The sequence below is a fragment of the Scardinius erythrophthalmus genome, assembly GCF_964197995.2.
Source record: "Scardinius erythrophthalmus genome assembly, chromosome: 2".
Lineage (NCBI taxonomy): Eukaryota > Metazoa > Chordata > Actinopteri > Cypriniformes > Leuciscidae > Scardinius > Scardinius erythrophthalmus.
This window is the reverse complement of record NC_138222.1, coordinates 40,733,448-40,750,583: the sequence shown is the minus strand read 5'-3', so window position 1 is coordinate 40,750,583 and position 17,136 is coordinate 40,733,448. Positions and strand designations below refer to the sequence as shown.

The following is a 17,136-nucleotide window of genomic DNA, read 5'->3' as shown; positions in this document are numbered from 1 at the left end:
ACCTGTATGAGTTACTTTCTTCTGCTGAACACAAAAAGAAGATATTTTGATGAATGTCAGTAGCCTAACTAAACAGCAGATGAACCCCATTGACTTAAATAGTAGGATATTTATTTTTAGTCAATGGGGCCCATCAAATGTTTGGCAACCCATATTCGCTTGTGTGTATTTTGGGTGAACTATACCTTCAAGCTTAACAAAGCAAGCTAGTCTTGCGTTGACATAAAATAGCGTCATGCAAGGTCGGAAATGCCACCAAACTGCATAAAAATGCCCCCAAAATTCAAGATATGAATTGCCCTTGTATGTGTTCTTGTATTTTGTGTTTATAACATAATATAGTTAAGCAATATTACACGAGCAAGAGTGTTGTTTTCTCTAATATCAGCACGATTGCAAATGTGATTGATCTTGTAGCCTAGTATAACAGTTAAATAAACAATAAGTTGATTATATTGTGGCACTGACACTGTTTATTCTCTGTTATAAATATGCTTAGGCTTGATCCATCTGCTGTTGAGGGGAGGTGTCCGGGAGGAAAATAATTAAGGGAGGGGCTAAAGACGGAAGGGCGGAAAGTGGGGACTGTGAGCGGGAAGTTAGTCTAGCGTTACATCTCTTCTTGGGCGTTTTTGTTTTTTTGGGGGACACCTCCTGATACCCGTATTTAGGTTGTACACGTTCAGGAAATAAACCACAGCCGTTTGGTGCTTGTAAACCGGATCCTCGTCTCCTGTCTGTTTCTCTGGGAAAGTGAACGACGTCACAATATGAACTGACAATTTTTTAGACATATTGTCACTTTTGACTTTGCTCTATTTTGACAATGAAAATAGTTCCAAACAAAGCAGAAAAGTTGCTTGATTCTATGATTCACTTATTACGACTTTCCTCCCACTGGCGTTTTTTTTTTATATATATATATATATAACCTATAATCGCAATTTCCCAAACATTTCTATAGCCTATTCAAAATGTAATAAGACCATTAATCTCATTAAATTATTTACGTGATTGTAATTGCAGTATTTTGATAACTGGCACAAATAGCCTGCTGAATATTACATTTTTATTATTTCTGTTTATGCTTGTCTTTAGTCGAGATAAAAGTAGGCTACTGCATTGTTGCGTCAAACCCAGCAGGCAAACAACGTCATCATAAAACGTTGATGTGCAGCTGGCTTAGGGAGGATCACAATAACATACAGACACTGTACAGGTGTATCCATCTAAATTTGCATTTGGATTTCTGTACTTGACTGGGTGAAAACCTGCAGTGTGGAATGCAATACCAGGTACAAGAGCTCTTGTGCATTGCTTTAATAAGAAATAATGTATTTGTATCATGGTGAGGTGTGATGTTAACATTTTCACATATTTATATAAAATGTAACAAAATTTATAATAAATGATTCATCATTTGTATAAAACTATTAGGCTCAAATCTGTCAGCTCCTGCAGTCCCTGTATTAAGTTGATCAAACCAGCTGTTTTTGCCATAACACATAGACACGGAAGTGGTCCTGGATCAGGAAGTCCTTCCTCATCTGAAGAAAATGAGCAGGAATGAATAAAAACATACAAATAAAAAGTAATGTCTAAATCCATCAGTCAAATGCGTCAACAAATGATATGGCTATATAAGGGAAAATTGAGGTCTTCCACAAAACGAAACAAATGCATTGAGGTTTGGCTGGTGGTGTATGTATGAAGTATGACCAGCAGATGGCGCTACTGTCACATTCACTTGCACACAGACTTCGTGCTGACTGTTGTTTTGACGGTTCCAATTGTTGTTGACTTCTCTGTGCGTAAGAAATGTTTTTCTGACTTAAGATTTTCCAGATTTTTCGATTTTCTCTAAAAATATTTGATTGGATATTTATGGTTCACCAAAGTAACTCCTTAAAACATCCCATAAGTACGGTGGCCCAGTAGTGCACAACACAACGACATTTAAAAAAAAGCAAACATAAGCTCACAACACAACGAAATTAAGCCACAACACAATGGAAACAAGCCACAACACAACACAACGGAAAATCTACAACAACGAAATAAAGCCACAACACAACGGAAATAAGCCACAAAACAACGGAAAATCTACAACACAACGAAATAAAGCCACAACACAACGGAAACAAGCCACAACACAACACAACACAAAAAAGCCACAACACAACGGAAAATCTACAACACAACGAAATAAAGCCACAACACAACACAACACAACGGAAAATCTACAACACAACGAAATAAAGCCACAACACAACGGAAATAAGCCACAATACAACGGAAAATCTACAACACAACGAAATAAAGCCACAACACAACGAAATAAAGCCACAACACAACGGAAACAAGCCACAACACAACGAAATAAAGCCACAACACAACGGAAACAAGCCACAACACAACACAACGGAAAAAAGCCACAACACAACGGAAAATCTACAACACAACGAAATAAAGCCACAACACAACGGAAAATCTACAACACAACGAAATAAAGCCGCAACCATTAGGCCGCAACACAACGGAAATGCTCCCGACCACTAGGGCTCTCGGAGCGCGATAAAGTTAGTTTTCCTTGCCATTGTTCATTAGAGTCAGCAGTCTATAAAAATATATCAACACCACGATTAGTTTTAACAGTATGTAGCTAACCATTGTATATCGACATTTATTAATTCAAAATCACCTACGTGCATTATAGCTGCATATTTATACTCTAGAATGCTTTGACGCGCTACCAGCGCATGATCCATAACGTCTGCCAATTCCTCCAAGTTGTTAAAACGTATAATTTGTATGAATTAAAATTACTTTTAACATTCAAAAACAGACATGTTCAAAATCCAAAGCTTGATTGTATTTGATAGTAGACTGACTTAATACAGGTGACTTTTTTCCAATACCCTTCATGTATTTACAGTAAACAAATTTTTTTTTTAGGAAATTTCTGTAAAAGTTTTTCTTTTTCTTTTATCATGTTTCAAAGGTTGTAGTTCCTATTTACCAGACTGAATTACAACAGGTGAAATTGTGCAAATAGCTCCCTGTATGCACAGCACAAGATTTTTTTTTTTATACAAACATTAGGCCTAAATCAAGTTTTTTTTTTTCATGTCACAAAGCTTGTGGTTCCTAGTGACCAGACTGACTTATTACAGGTGGAATTGTGCCAATTCCTTCCTATTTCACCAAATGTTTTTTATTTATCAAATTATATTATAATAAATTATTGTGAACTAAAAGTGTGTTGTGAACTTATGTTTGCTTTTTAAATTTCGTTGTGTTGTGCACTACTGGGCCACCGTACATATGTTCATTGTTAGTAGACCTATTAATGACCATATACAATGGAGAAAAAAAAAATATTACAAAGTATGTGCCTCAAACTTTAAGTATTCAATGTTTGTCTGCTATGAATTGAGGTTGTTTAGAAATCTATTATTTGTGTGAATTATAGTCAAATAAAAAGAGTGCTGTTGTTGCAACCTACTACCACTGCTAGAATGTAACATTCTAGAACTTAAAATTGCGCAATGAATCAAATAATTAACATCAGCATTTTAAATGTTTTAATTATATCAAAATAAGATAACTTTGTAAATTAGAATATGCTAGTTTGGTCATTTAACACATTACATGACTTCAAATTTAATTTGTAACTAAGACAGACATGAAATGATATATTCTTGACTTCTTCTTTCCTGTAAATGAACGCTTTTACAGAGAAACCACTGTCACCTCAGGAGGGTGGTGCTGATGTGTGATAGTGATAGTGACACCTCCGTAACTCATGTCAAGTCAATTTAACAGACAGTGTGTGGCAACACTCCCTGGGATCCCCCTTTTTGCTTTTGGTTTTAATTTATAGTTAGTTAGCTAAAGGTTCTCACACTTCTCAATCTATATTCTGCTTATTCATATTTCAGTTTCATATTGACAGATTCAACTTCAAAATACCGAAAGTACAGCACAACACAATAAAGAAAGGAATGATTACTGTACTATAGGGCAAGGCATCTGATTTGTCTCCTCCTTTTTCTGTGAAATCATGAATAATGTCCATTGGAAGGCTGGTTTGCTTTGTAAGCTAAACTATACGGAACAAAAAGCAGTGAGTTTCAGTCAGAACTCTGATTCACTGAAACCAGAGACAAATATGAACAGCTCCTCTCTCCATATTGACAATGACACGGCACTGGAAGACTGGTCATCTGCAGGGAGCACCGCAGCCTGTGTGATCCTGGGCGTGTGCTTCCTGGTGGGTACACCTGGGAACCTGCTGGTGGTGTGGACCATCTTGAAGTATGTGAAACAGCACTCTCACACGGTGCTGCTCATCCTCCACCTGGCAGCCGCAGACCTTCTGGTGCTGATCACCCTGCCGCTGTGGATCTACTCGCTGGCCCGTTCCTGGGTGTTCGGAGAGGTCGCCTGCAAAGCCATGGTGTACATCATCAACGCCTGCATGTACAGCAGCGTCTTCATCATCACCATCATGAGTGTCGAGCGCTTCCTGGCTGTCAGGTACCCTTTGCAGATGCTGTATTGGCAAAATAAGACATCCATGTACAAAATACTGGCAGTGACCTGGATCCTGTCATTCATTTTGGGGATTCCTGTCATCCTGACTCAGTGTCTAGATGCTGATGGCGATGGATTGAAACACTGCTTGTTCCGGGAATACAGCTCTGTGTCTTTTGAAGTATTTTGTATTTGTTTGGAGACTTTTCTTGGCTTTATCATTCCATTTTTCACGCTTGCGATCTGTTACTGTCAAGTGGCCACACAGCTCCGCAAGGTGCGCTTTAAGATAAAGCAGAAATCCATCTTCCTCATTGGTGGAGTGGTTGTGGCCTTCATTTTGTGTTGGTTACCCCACCACCTCCTCAATATCGCAGGGATGGTGGTTCTTCTAGGACAATTAGATGAACAGTCTCCTATCCCAAATAGTGCTGTCTTCATTTCTGGAGCTCTGGCTTTTATCAGTAGCTCAGTGAACCCTGTGCTTTATGCGTTTGCTTCCAGAAATGTCCATGGAAATCTAAAAAAGTCTGGGATAGTAAAGCTGTTTCAAGACTTAGCAACACAAACACCCCAAACGAAAGAAGGCATCTTACATGATTCTGAACTGCAGAATGGAAATATCCCGGAAGAACAAACTAATGGTGAAAAGAGGGAACTCGTGGATCTCTGAGTAACGGCTAGACTCATTAGAAGTTTAGATATTTTTAATGGTCAAATTTATTTAAATGCCATAATCACACCCCCCCCCCTTTTTTTTTTCTTTTTTGCAGTAGTTTTTTTAAATGTCATAATATTCCCGTTTGTTAACAGTTTAAAAGAAATTAAACATTTATGAAAGTTGTTTTAAATGTATTGTTTTTTTATTGATCAGAGTTGTTCAAATTCCTTTTGTGGTCAAACTTGTTTTAATGCCATAATAGTTATGTAAGACTTAATAAAGAGGTAAAAACTACTGAAAAAGTACTGTATATGGGCTTCTCTATAAAAACACAACTGTTTTGGGAAACAGTCATGACTAGCTATTTGATTTCTTCAACGATGAATGGTAGTTCAGCAGCGAGTTACGTCGTTGTATGGGAAACACACCCCTGGATGTCATTCTCCCAGAAATGTTCTTAAGAGTTACAGTAAATACATTTTGTGTCACTCACTATACCACTGATCAGTGTTGAGAAGAGTTACTTTTAGAAGTCATGCATTACAATATTGCGTTACTCCCTAAAAACGTAACTAACTAAAGAAATGCAACGTTACTTTTCAGTTACTTTTTCTCATCTGGGCTGGGCTTGCTTTTTTGTTTTTAATGATAAGTTATATTTTTGGCAAATGTAAAGGCCCTTTCACACCTAAAGTGAAATTAATAATCCTGAAATTGAAGAAAATGCAAATTCACACTTGTACAGTAGAGAGCGCAGCTCAAACAAACCTTTCAGCTGTGCTGCCATTCTGGATCGCAGAAGAATAGGACACAGGAGAAGAAAGTTAAACACTCACTTAAGCACTTAGGCACATTTAATTATTTCAGGTTTGCTTAATATTCTTAGTTTGCATTTCACTGATTTGATTAATTTTGAGGAATATCTAATCATTTTGTGCAAGAGAGATGAGTAAATGCCTGCTCACATTTCGTCTAGAAGTACAATATAACTGTCATGTTTACACAGCTCACACAACGCCTCTGCTCCTCACTCACGATTTACCTCAACATACGGACAGAAAAGGTTTCAGTCAATAAATGGGAAAACAAACTTGCGTTAGTTATTTTAAAAAGTAACTCAGATATTTTGTTGTATATTTAAAAGTAATGCATTACTTTACCAGTTAGCCTACTTAAAAAAGTCATCTGATTATACGTTGCTTGTAATGCGTTACCCCAACACTGCCACTGATGATGTAGAGTAACATTTTAAAATACATTTTCTTTGTTTTTTTAAAATTACTTTGGATTTCAATAATTGTATCTGGGAAAAAAGAGATTCCATGAGACACATTAATAATCTGGAGCAAGTCTAAATTTGACCAAATTCTTAGAAATGCATGAGTTTTGTGAACTGAAATTTCATCTTGAATTCCCAGATGCTCCTCCCATTCTCACACACATTTTGGTTGTCTTCTTTTTATTAGACAACCACTGTTTTTTTTTGAGAGTTCTGTTTTCCTCAGTTTTCACATAAGGGAAGTGAGATTTGCTGAGGCTGACTGGTTTTCTAGCTCAGAGGTTAGACTTGTAGCAGACTCGAACGGATCCGAGAGGCAATCATGAACGCAACGGCTTATCGTCAGGGAGATGAGGAGACCGAACTGGGCTTGGTGGGGGCCTGTGTGATCCTGGGCGTGTGCTTCCTGGTGGGTACACCTGGGAACCTGCTGGTGGTGTGGACCATCTTGAAGTATGTGAAACAGCGCTCTCACACGGTGCTGCTCATCCTCCACCTGGCAGCCGCAGACCTTCTGGTGCTGATCACCCTGCCGCTGTGGATCTACTCGCTGGCCCGTTCCTGGGTGTTCGGAGAGGTCGCCTGCAAAACCATGGTGTACATCATCAACGCCTGCATGTACAGCAGCGTCTTCATCATCACCATCATGAGTGTGGGGCGCTTCCTGGCTGTCAGGTACCCTTTCACCTCAATCCGCTGGAGGAAACAAGCACTGAACAGGATACTTCTAGTGATATGGATAGCCTCATTTCTCCTCAGTGTTCCCGTCATTGTAACTCACACTTTGGGAGAAGTTCACGGACAACAACAGTGTACTTTCAGGGTGTACAATTCTGAAATCCAAGAGGCTGTGTTGCTCATTTTAGAAACTCTTATAGGCTTCATCATCCCCTTTTTCACTATGTTGGTCTGTTACGGCTGCCTCTTTAGTCGCATAGCGCAGATGAACTTCAAGTCCAAGCGTAAATCAACAGTTCTCATCTGCAGTGTGGTTGTGATGTTCGCGCTCTGTTGGATACCTCATCATGTGGGGAACTTCCTTTCCCTCATCTCACTTGCTCTCAAGCATTCAAACCCACACATGGCAGAAAGTTTGGAGGACGCCTGCACCACAATGACCATTATAGCAGGAGCCCTGGTGTTCATCAGTAGCTCAGTCAATCCAGTGCTTTATGTGTTTGCCGCACGTACCTTCCGCAGCTCGCTCCGGGAAACTGGAATACAGAAGCTGTTCCAATATCTGTCAAGTTCAGCATCTGGTGAAGGGAATAAAGAGTTATCATTCGTGTCCAAAAGACAAAGTTCACACAGCACCAACTCACAGTGTCTCACAGACTCAAAACTGCCTGAAGATGTGGCTGTGGAATCATACATCAGTGTCTCAGATTGACCCTGTAAGAAGCTTTATATAACATTATCAAAATGAACCATTATAACTGTTGTCTCTCATGAAAGAGTGCATGAAACTTTAAATGGAATTTTGTATTTCAGAATTGTATTGAAATGTAAACAAATTGAAATCATTTTTAGGCAAATATTTGCTTGTGCCTTGTTTTTTGCGTTTTAGGTATACTCGCTGAGACGTGTCTTAGATTGCAACTGCAGATTCTACAATGAAAACACTTTTAGATTTGTGATATAACTCAAGTGCCTTTATAAGTGTCTATTTGGGATTAAATGCATTATGATTTCAACATGTTCCTTTTTCTCATATTGCAACGTGTGTGTTTGTGCCTCGTTTAACAGTGTGAAAGAGGAAGCAGGAATTAAAAGGAACAGAGGTCAGTCTGGAAGAACATACCATCTGTGCCACTGAAATGTCATTCTTTTCTATAAATCTCCTTTCATGTTAGAATTAAACATCAGTTATTTTTCAAAACCCAAACATTTACACATCTCGCATAGGCCCGCTTTTCAAATCAGAAGAAAAACTCACCAGGCTGTTTCTTCTGTGAAATCGTAACTTGACACATTTTAGTGACAGACCTTTATTGGTATTGAAAAGTATAACATTTTAAAATATTGCATTTTTGAAAGGCAAAAATTGTAGCCTATCTATCTGAGTAAGAGTGGTGACGTGAGAGATGCTCGTTTTGACCTATGTTTCTACATTTCTCTCTCTTTTACAACACAAATATAATGACTGAAAGAATCAGCTGACCGTTGACCAGATGAAACCAGAGAGAGAAGGAGGGAGATGCTTGACTATCTGGGTCTAGAAGGCATAGAATCTTCACTTAAGTTTGCCACGCAATGGAAAAGTAAGAGGACTGGTAGACAAACATTCTCTGTCTGGCTTTTTTTGTCCAATTAAATTACTGACACGGGCACACAAGAGCACTGAATAATAGAAACAAAACTCAGATCTCAAAGCAGTTGCTTCTAGAAAATGTATGTAGGAGCCAAGGATAGGTTTGAGCTCCCAAATTAGCTATTAGGCTATTTATTAATTGATTTTTTTCTGTGCCATTCAATAACATACTGTCATTACTTTTTTATGTCTTTCATTTGATATCATTTACCAAATTTGACATTAAAACTGTTTCTTTTTCTTTTGTCCTGTTGTGATTTCTTTGTCATCCTACATAGCCGATAACTGTTAGTTTTTTCTTTAGAGAGAAGCTGAATGGATTAAACACTCAAAAGCATTAGGCCAGCATATTCAAGAAAAAACAGGCTATATTAAGAAGCAAATTCAAAATTTTACATTAATTGCGTTAACTAAAAAAAACTAAAACATAAAATAAAAAACCAACAACAACTGAAGAGTTCAGATGCAAAAGCCTCTAAGTGCCATCTGAAATTTTCTTCTAGAATGATCATTTTTATAAACCTTGTATATTTAAGTTAAGTAATTTCACTCAAATGACAATTAATAGGTAATTTGCATTGCCATTTAAGTGAAATTATTGAACTTAAATATACAAGGTTTATAAAAATGATCATTCTAGAAGAAAATTTCAGATGGCACTTAGAGGCTTTTGCATCTGAACTCTTCAACTATGTCCTAGTAGGTCTGTTGATTTACGATGTTTCTGGCATCGAATCCTTCCGGCAGATTGTAGTTGCAAGGTGCAAACCCGCCCCTAAACGTCATATAAAATAAGTGAAGTGTGATTGGTGGTTCAATGTGCCAGTCAAACTTCCCCCTCATAACTGCAAAAGCGAATGCATAACCAGAATAAACTAACAAATGCAGCACAATTAATGTCGATAATCTAAAACCTTGTCTTGTGAGATTATCAGCCTATTGATTTGTCAAGTAGTGAGAGTGGCAGAGGAGAGTATTGGCAGATTGTGTTTATGAAAGCGCACTGGCCATATCTAAAATAAAACTTTTAATAATTAAAGACTTTATTTAGGCAACTGATATGGCGGGCGAGTGTTCACATCAGTTGAAATCATGAACACTCGTGTTTTAAACATAGGCTATATTTCAAAGCTACTGTTTATTTCTTCAAACGTAAAACTTTTTTTTTTTAAACTAAAAAATAAAGAAAGAAAGAACAGAAGATAAAGTAGGCTGGCTAAGCAGCACAGCTATATGTGTGTGTAGCAGCAAAGCAGGACAACGTGAATTCTGATCTTATCTCCCACTTCCTAGAGCATATAAACCAATCCGAGCGGGTTACATAGGTTCCGTGGCAATACGCCCCGCCCTCACCTTTACAAACCAACCAATCAAAGCGCTCCCCTAGGAGATTGACTCCAAACAGGGAGGCCGAACCAAAACCAGGTAACCAAGAAAAAACGAGACAGCGAGAAAAGCCTTCAGGGCTTGTTATGGGGTAGCGTGAGACGAACCAGGACTTTTTTCTGCCTTCTTTACCAGTCAAACCAGTAACTCTGGATAGAGAGCACACAAGTACAGCAACAGGTAGAGTCTCGTGCCGCACTCTCTCTCGTGTCCTTCTCTTGGAGTAATCTTCTGTCCTTCCTCGTGTACTTCAATTGAATTTCCATTTCTTTTGTTTGCTTCTCTTGGAGAAAGGTGAACCCTCGTGTTACTGTTTTATTTGATCTTTGCTCTTAATTGTAGTTTTTACCCTTGTGGTCCCTGATGGCTTCGCACAGTGATACTCTGGTGGTGTTCTTTGGGGCAACAGCTGGTGCAAATGGGGGTAAACTGGGGTCGGATGAAAGGGAATTAATTCTCTTGGTGTGGCAAATTGTGGATCTACATGAGAATAAGGTACGGACCTTTTGACCCTGATGTAAGGTCTCTAACTTTAAACTACCCACAATGTGCTAGTATTAGAAACCACATTGACAGCTGACATTCACCAACAAGGTGCGCCTTCAGATAGTTAAATGCGCTACATTGTGATTTACATTATATTCAACAGCTGTTTAATTTGACGATCTATTTGACAACTTGATTAGAGCATTATAATGCGATTTTCTTTTTCGAGCCACGAGATACGAAAGCGTGCTTTTTTTGGTGCATGTCATCGCCTGTAGGTCAGTAACCCTGCCGTGTCTGCTTTGCATTTACACAAACACACTGCCGAGAATGATATCAACATCTTTGCTATAGTAACTCGGTGTCAAAGCCACTGAGCTGCCTACTTAGACCAGCATTGGTGCGTGGAGAACATTGAACATTTGTTTCTGTGTTCTCGACGGCCAGGTGTGTAAGGGCGCGCCAATGACAAAACCCGCTAGAGTTGCATTGCGAGGCCGTTTGAAAGAGATGATGTTGTTAACAGGTGGGCAAGCTTCAGCGGACTCTAGTACAGCCGGACAGTGTGGATCTGTCGGAGCAGTGCAAGGAGGAGACCGGGCTCACGGCGGAGGAGCTGTGCAAGGCCGAGCCGCTGGAGAGCGTCCTGCAGCAGGTGAGAGAGAGAGAGAGAGACGCGCGTTCATGCACTCTGTCGGTCTGTGTCTTTATACAGTGGTTGTGTATCTTATGGCCGATGCTTAGGAATGCTTTAGACATTTTAGGCTGTAATATCTTAAACTCAAACCAAGTCACATTATACAGTGGCTCTTATGTCAGCATAAGGTAAGAAGTCTTTGGCACTGCACACTTGGATTGATTTTTAAATGGCTTGGGTGTGGGAAGGAAGGCACAGACGCTCTGCTCTAAGCGAGTGTGCAGGTCTAGTCTTGTTGTTAACTGGTGTGTTCAGCAGACATCTGGAAGACGGAATGTTTACTTGCAAGTGCACCCACCTGAGACCCATTGAGTTGAGAGTGAGCAAGAGTGATACGAATACAGGGGGATGATGAACAGAATAACAGAGAGAGAACACAATGAAAATAATTTTTGTTTTAGTAGAATTAATAATCTTTCTTTTCATCTGCTGTCCACGTTAAGCTCATTTATCGAGCTGGATCTGGATAGTTAAGGGTTGCTCCCGAGTTTTGCACATATGTTTTGACAAAAGGCGGATGTCGCCAAACGTGTTTCTCAACTGTGACGCAGAGAGATTTGTTTGTACTCTGTAAACCTGTTCCCACCCCCCACTGTTTCATAATGGACACCTTCTCATTACTATCCCACAGAAAAGTATTTAGAGCTCAGAGTCTAAGCTGAGTTGTGGGACTAGGCGTTTGTTGGAATTTACATATTTCTTTAAAAAAAAATTACGTACAAAGGAGGGACCTAAATGCTATAATTAATTTTCTCACATTTGTATTGCATACCTTTTTTACATTCAGGTGGTGGCATTTGCAGGTTATCTTGATTTAGTTGTAGCCTATCCCCAAGGGGCTCTGTAAATATTAACTAGTGAAATCAATTTCTCCCTGCCAGAGAGAGAAAAAGACAGACATTATCAAACCATTGGTTCAGTTCAGTTTCTCCTGTTGTGTTTGTCCTTCTGGTTTAGCTGGATAGGCAGGTATGTTTCAGTTTAGTTTGCGCCAACCCTTGGTTTTTAGCGGTGTTCAACGCCATAGTAACTTGTTCTCCACGGCTAAGGTTATGGTCTGGGTAAGAGATCTCAAACCAAAATCGGACCAATCAGCTGTGAGCAAAGTGACACATCTCTGACGCAATAGTCACTACCCCAGTTTTTTTTCTTTCTCCATATTAAAGGCCACTACATAGTAAAATATTTTTAAATATAACACTTTCTGGCTTTTAGTGATGAATCATGATTATTTATTATAATTATTTGATCTATCTAAACACATACAGATAATATGTAATATAAATAAGATTTGGAATTAGTATATAAAGCTTTAAAAAGGATCTATCCATCCATCATCTATCAATCTATCATGCTTTTATTTAGTTCATATTATTCAATCTGTTAATCTTCGTCAGAAGAAAGAAAAGAATCTTGCGGATTCCTAGCCTGGCAAGCCAGACCTACATCAAGATGTTAGGTCTGGCAACTCACCATAGACACGGCTCAATCCGAGGGGCGGGATAAACGGCTGTCTTTCAAATTCCCTCTGCACGCAATAGGACAGCGCTTCAACCAACCAGAGCGTTTTCCCAACAGCGGAGCTAGTTGATAGATTCAACTTTTGCCATATCTGGCCGGCAAAACGACGAACACATCTTCCTTTTTTTTAAGAATGACTGAAGTGCTGTTCTATGCTCTTTTCTCAAAGAAAAACCTAACTCCAAGTCCTCCAGAGTCGCAGACAAAGCCGATTCGAAAGATGTTCGCCAGCAGCAGCCGTCATTCTTTGTTTTCAAGTAGCAGGTAATCGTCGTATCTCTGTCGTCATTATGTTAAGCCCGCCCGCCTACTCTATACACGACGTGATTGGCCTGACCCAATTTAGGTTTTTGCAGCTCGAAAGTCAATGGAGAGTTGCTAGACTACCCTGGCTGCAAAATACATTTTGCAAAATACATTTTGACATACTGATGTGTTTTGTTTTTACTATAACAATTTAATTTTATTTTCTTTGTTATAAAAATAAGGTTAAATACAATATATGAGTGAAATATGAGTGACAAGACAGTGAAATAAAGAGTGCTTGAAGTTTTTCAGGTGCAGTAACATTCAAGGAAGAAATTGAGTAATCAAATGTAAAACAAACTCCATTCATTGAATTAATTAAATATACACTGATTGTTATTAAAACCACAAATTAGAGCACAGCCTTAAGTTCTTTTCGTTAACTCTTTTTAACACCAAGTATGTGCTTTTTTAATTCTTAACTGTTTCTTTATTGCTCCAACGTGTCAATAACTTAAAGCAGGTCTCTGCTGCACAAATATATTTACATACTGCGATTTACACCATATAGGAAAATCTCTATCACTATACACTTTATATTGTCACCACAATATATTTAACGCCATACCCAGCCCTATAATGAACAGTGAGGAGTTTGGAGGAAGGGCTGACAGTCTCACTCTGGTACGACGGTCCGATGAGGACCTTGGCCTGTTGTCTTCAGTGAAAGATTCTGTCAAGAAAGATCCCATATTTATTGAATTGTAACACAACTTAACATCCACTTTCTCACTGTTGTGACTCACTGGTTGATAAAATAGGTTCTCACCCGTGTGTCTGGGTTAGGAAGCAGGTATTTGGAAGGCTTTTAATGTGGCTCATTCTATCTTACTAACACACTTGAGTCAAAGTCAAACCTGTTTTTCTGAGCTTTAGTGGCTTATCCGTGCTGTGCATTTATAGCTGCTGGCACTCTCTGGATGACTCGCTTTGGCTTTGCACCTGCCTTTAGACGCTAACGCTGTGGGAATGGTGTGGTGTTAACACATCTGTGTGGGTGTGAGGGAGAAAAGACTTTAAGCAGAATAAAATTGTTACTATGAGCTCAAGAGTGTTTGTGGGAGAAAAGGATCTTGGGTGTGTTTAAGAGACAGAGGGTGTGTTAGAGAAAGTGTGTGTGTTGTTCTCTGAGCTTGCTGAGAAAGCACATCAGGCTGGCAGGAGCATGTCAGTACCTGTGTGATGAGCAGAGAGCTTTATTACTCTACAGACTGTCAATGCTCATGGAGGATTCTAAGAAATGCCTCTATGAAAGGACGAGTGACACATTCATCCATTCTTTCATTCAGCCTTAGAGTGGAAAGCACAGACTTCCCATCAGTGAAATGGTCATTTATAGACATGAATTAGATGGGTTTTGAGTCTCATTTGCAGCATTGTGTAAAGTAAGTACAGAATGGATGGATTAAGTGAAAACCGGTTGTATGTGATTGTTGCTTAAACATCCTGCTAGTTCCCCGGTACATCCTGTTACCTTATCTTACAACACTCCCACTTTACTTCATCCTGCACACTCCAGGTGAGTTTCACTCAAAAGTAAGCATCACTATGTATGTCCTACAAACTTTGAAGGGCAGAATAATACCTAAAGTGAGTACAGGGCATTACTGTGTCTCACGATCTCATAATTTGTTACACCCTTCACAAAAAAAACTTCACTAATATTTTATTTTGTTTCCTAATATTACATTAATTACATGTCAGAACATTTCATGTTTATAGCTATTAAGATTGTTTGATATTGCTTCTCTATATCTTCATTTCAGAATTATTTAATCAGATTTTCAAATTATTTTATTAAATTGCATGCTCAGTGTTTGATAAACATGAAATCATACCACCCCTCAAAAGTTTGGGGTCAGTTATTCTGAAAAAAGTATTCTAAATGATAAATTATCATTTTTCACAAAACATGTTTTTCAATGTTTATGATGATAAAAATATGATGATTTCACAAAACAGCGGTTTTCAATGTTTATGATGATAAGAAATGTTTCTTAAGCAGCAAATCATCTTATTAGAATGATTTCTGAAGGATCATGTGACACTGAAGACTGGAGTAATGATGCTGAAAATTCAGCTTTGCCATCACGGGAATAAATAGCATTTTATAATTTACTAAAATAGAAAACAGTTATTTTAAATATTTTCAGAAAATTACAGCTTTTACTTTTTTGATCAAATAAATGTAGCTTTGGTGAGCAGAAGAGACTTCTTTCAAAAGCATAAAAAAAATCTTACTGATGCCAAAACCTTTGAACAGTAGTGTATGTAAGAAATATGTTCTGTTGATAGTGTGTACCTTGTGTGTACGCAAGCGATTGATGGATTTAAAAATCCACAGGTTTCAAAATCTTGTGGTCATAAGTGGCAAAATTTCCGTAAATTACCATCATAAGTGCACTTTACTAATAGTCTTAAGGAACAACCTTTCATAGAGGGATTTTGTTGCTCACTTGCTTTTTGATCAACCTTAAATAGGACCATTTGGCATCTTTATACACACACACTGAGCAAACATGGCTTAACAAGACAACCTGATTGATTGTCATGCTAAAGATCAGATTTATTTCTCACTCTCAATGACATCATGGTAGAGGAGAATGTGAAAGTGAAACTCAGATAAAGTTTAACTACCTTTTTTTAATCACATTTTAATTACACAAACACTTTTTTTCTCAGTACTGGACAGGCTAGTTTGCTCATTCTGTCTTTTTGCTTAATATACAAATTAATCAAATGAATCATCATTGTTTTGATTGCATTTTTGTATTCCATATAAAGAAGGAAAATAAAAACATTTGGCAAGTGAAATGATACCCTTCTTATCTTGCTTCATATCTGGAGTTTGATCTGCTCTAATCATTTGTAGGCACAGGGTGTGTCTGTGTTTCAGCTCAATGTTTGTGTAGTAGAAATTAGGTTTGCACTTAATTATTGCAGTTGCTAATTTGTGCAAGGTGGGGTTGTGCAGTAAAAACAGTCATGAACACAATACAAAAGCACACACATGCAAAATAATACATTCACTGTATACCACTAAAGCTTTCCTTGAGATGTAAAGCTCTTGAATTATACTTTTGGAATTGTCGGGTATTTACAAAAGTCGTGTTAGTTAAGCTCTTAATGACTAACTGAAGCCTCATGTTAGGATGAGGTATGAAGATGGACAGGTTATGTAGAAAAACAGCACGTCATAATCCAAGAGCATGACGGGAATGTACACTAGCTGAGTGAGCTGCAGTTCTACCTTCAGATGCTTTCATTTGGTTGAGAGCTTTAAACTGCTCTAGAATTTTCTGAAATTCCCAGCTTGTAGATTTGTAAGGTTAAACGATCTTTCAAACTTTTAACAATGTGCCTTGGCTGCTTTTACTTTTTTGCTCTGGGTAAAGGCGACGTTGGCTTCTGTTATCAGTGCTGGCCTAAATGATATGAAAATTAGGCCACAAAGGTTCTATCTGTTCTCTTATTGCATGCTAGAGTCTGACAAACACTGTAATGGTTCATCCCCTCTCTGTTGTAATTCATTGCAGATTGGCTTATATCTTTGAAATGTTCAATGATTCCTTTCCCCAACTGTTGTTCTGAGCTTTGGCCAGGCATTTTAAAGTGAGTGGACCTTGGTAAAATAGGATGGACCTCTATGCCTACTCTTAAATTACACTATTTTACAATACATGGGATACAAATAATTTGACAGTTAGGATTAGTTAAATCAAGTGAGGGATAATGTACATCCAGCTGGTTGTTATCTCAGAATAAACCCCCGACAGGGTGATCTGAGATAACAACCGGCTGAATGTACCGCTTATTACACGACTACTTGCCACATGTAAATAATTAGACTCAAGTTCAAATTAGACGGACATTTAAGGGACACTGTACAGTCATACCACTTATTACACAGCATTTCGCCACATAAATAATTATGGGGAAAAGAGATATTGATT

At 38.3% G+C, this 17,136-nt stretch overlaps 3 protein-coding genes across 8 annotated transcripts in view; all 3 read left to right on the top strand.

Moving 5' to 3' along the window:
• The window catches only part of plekhg4 (pleckstrin homology domain containing, family G (with RhoGef domain) member 4), a 106,369-nt gene that overhangs the window by 72,269 nt on the left and 16,964 nt on the right, over positions 1–17,136 (top strand). For all 6 annotated transcript variants that reach the window (XR_014029451.1, XM_081357111.1, XM_081357109.1 and 3 more), the window contains exon 23: positions 11,186–11,314. Coding sequence is in view for 5 of the 6 variants with exons in the window: in XM_081357111.1 (XP_081213237.1) it covers positions 11,186–11,314 (129 nt within the window). In the remaining variant the exon portion in view is untranslated. The remainder of the gene's footprint in view (positions 1–11,185; positions 11,315–17,136) is intronic.
• LOC308681119 (leukotriene B4 receptor 1) lies at positions 4,154–5,411 on the top strand. The gene has a single exon (XM_081349712.1). It carries the CDS (start codon positions 4,172–4,174, stop codon positions 5,207–5,209), a length of 1,038 nt encoding a protein of 345 aa, XP_081205838.1. The 5' UTR covers positions 4,154–4,171; the 3' UTR covers positions 5,210–5,411.
• LOC308681114 (leukotriene B4 receptor 1) lies at positions 6,799–7,866 on the top strand (the record flags this gene model as incomplete). Its single annotated transcript, XM_081349704.1, has 1 exon — positions 6,799–7,866. The coding sequence occupies one exon, from the start codon at positions 6,799–6,801 to the stop codon at positions 7,864–7,866; it is 1,068 nt and encodes a 355-aa protein (XP_081205830.1).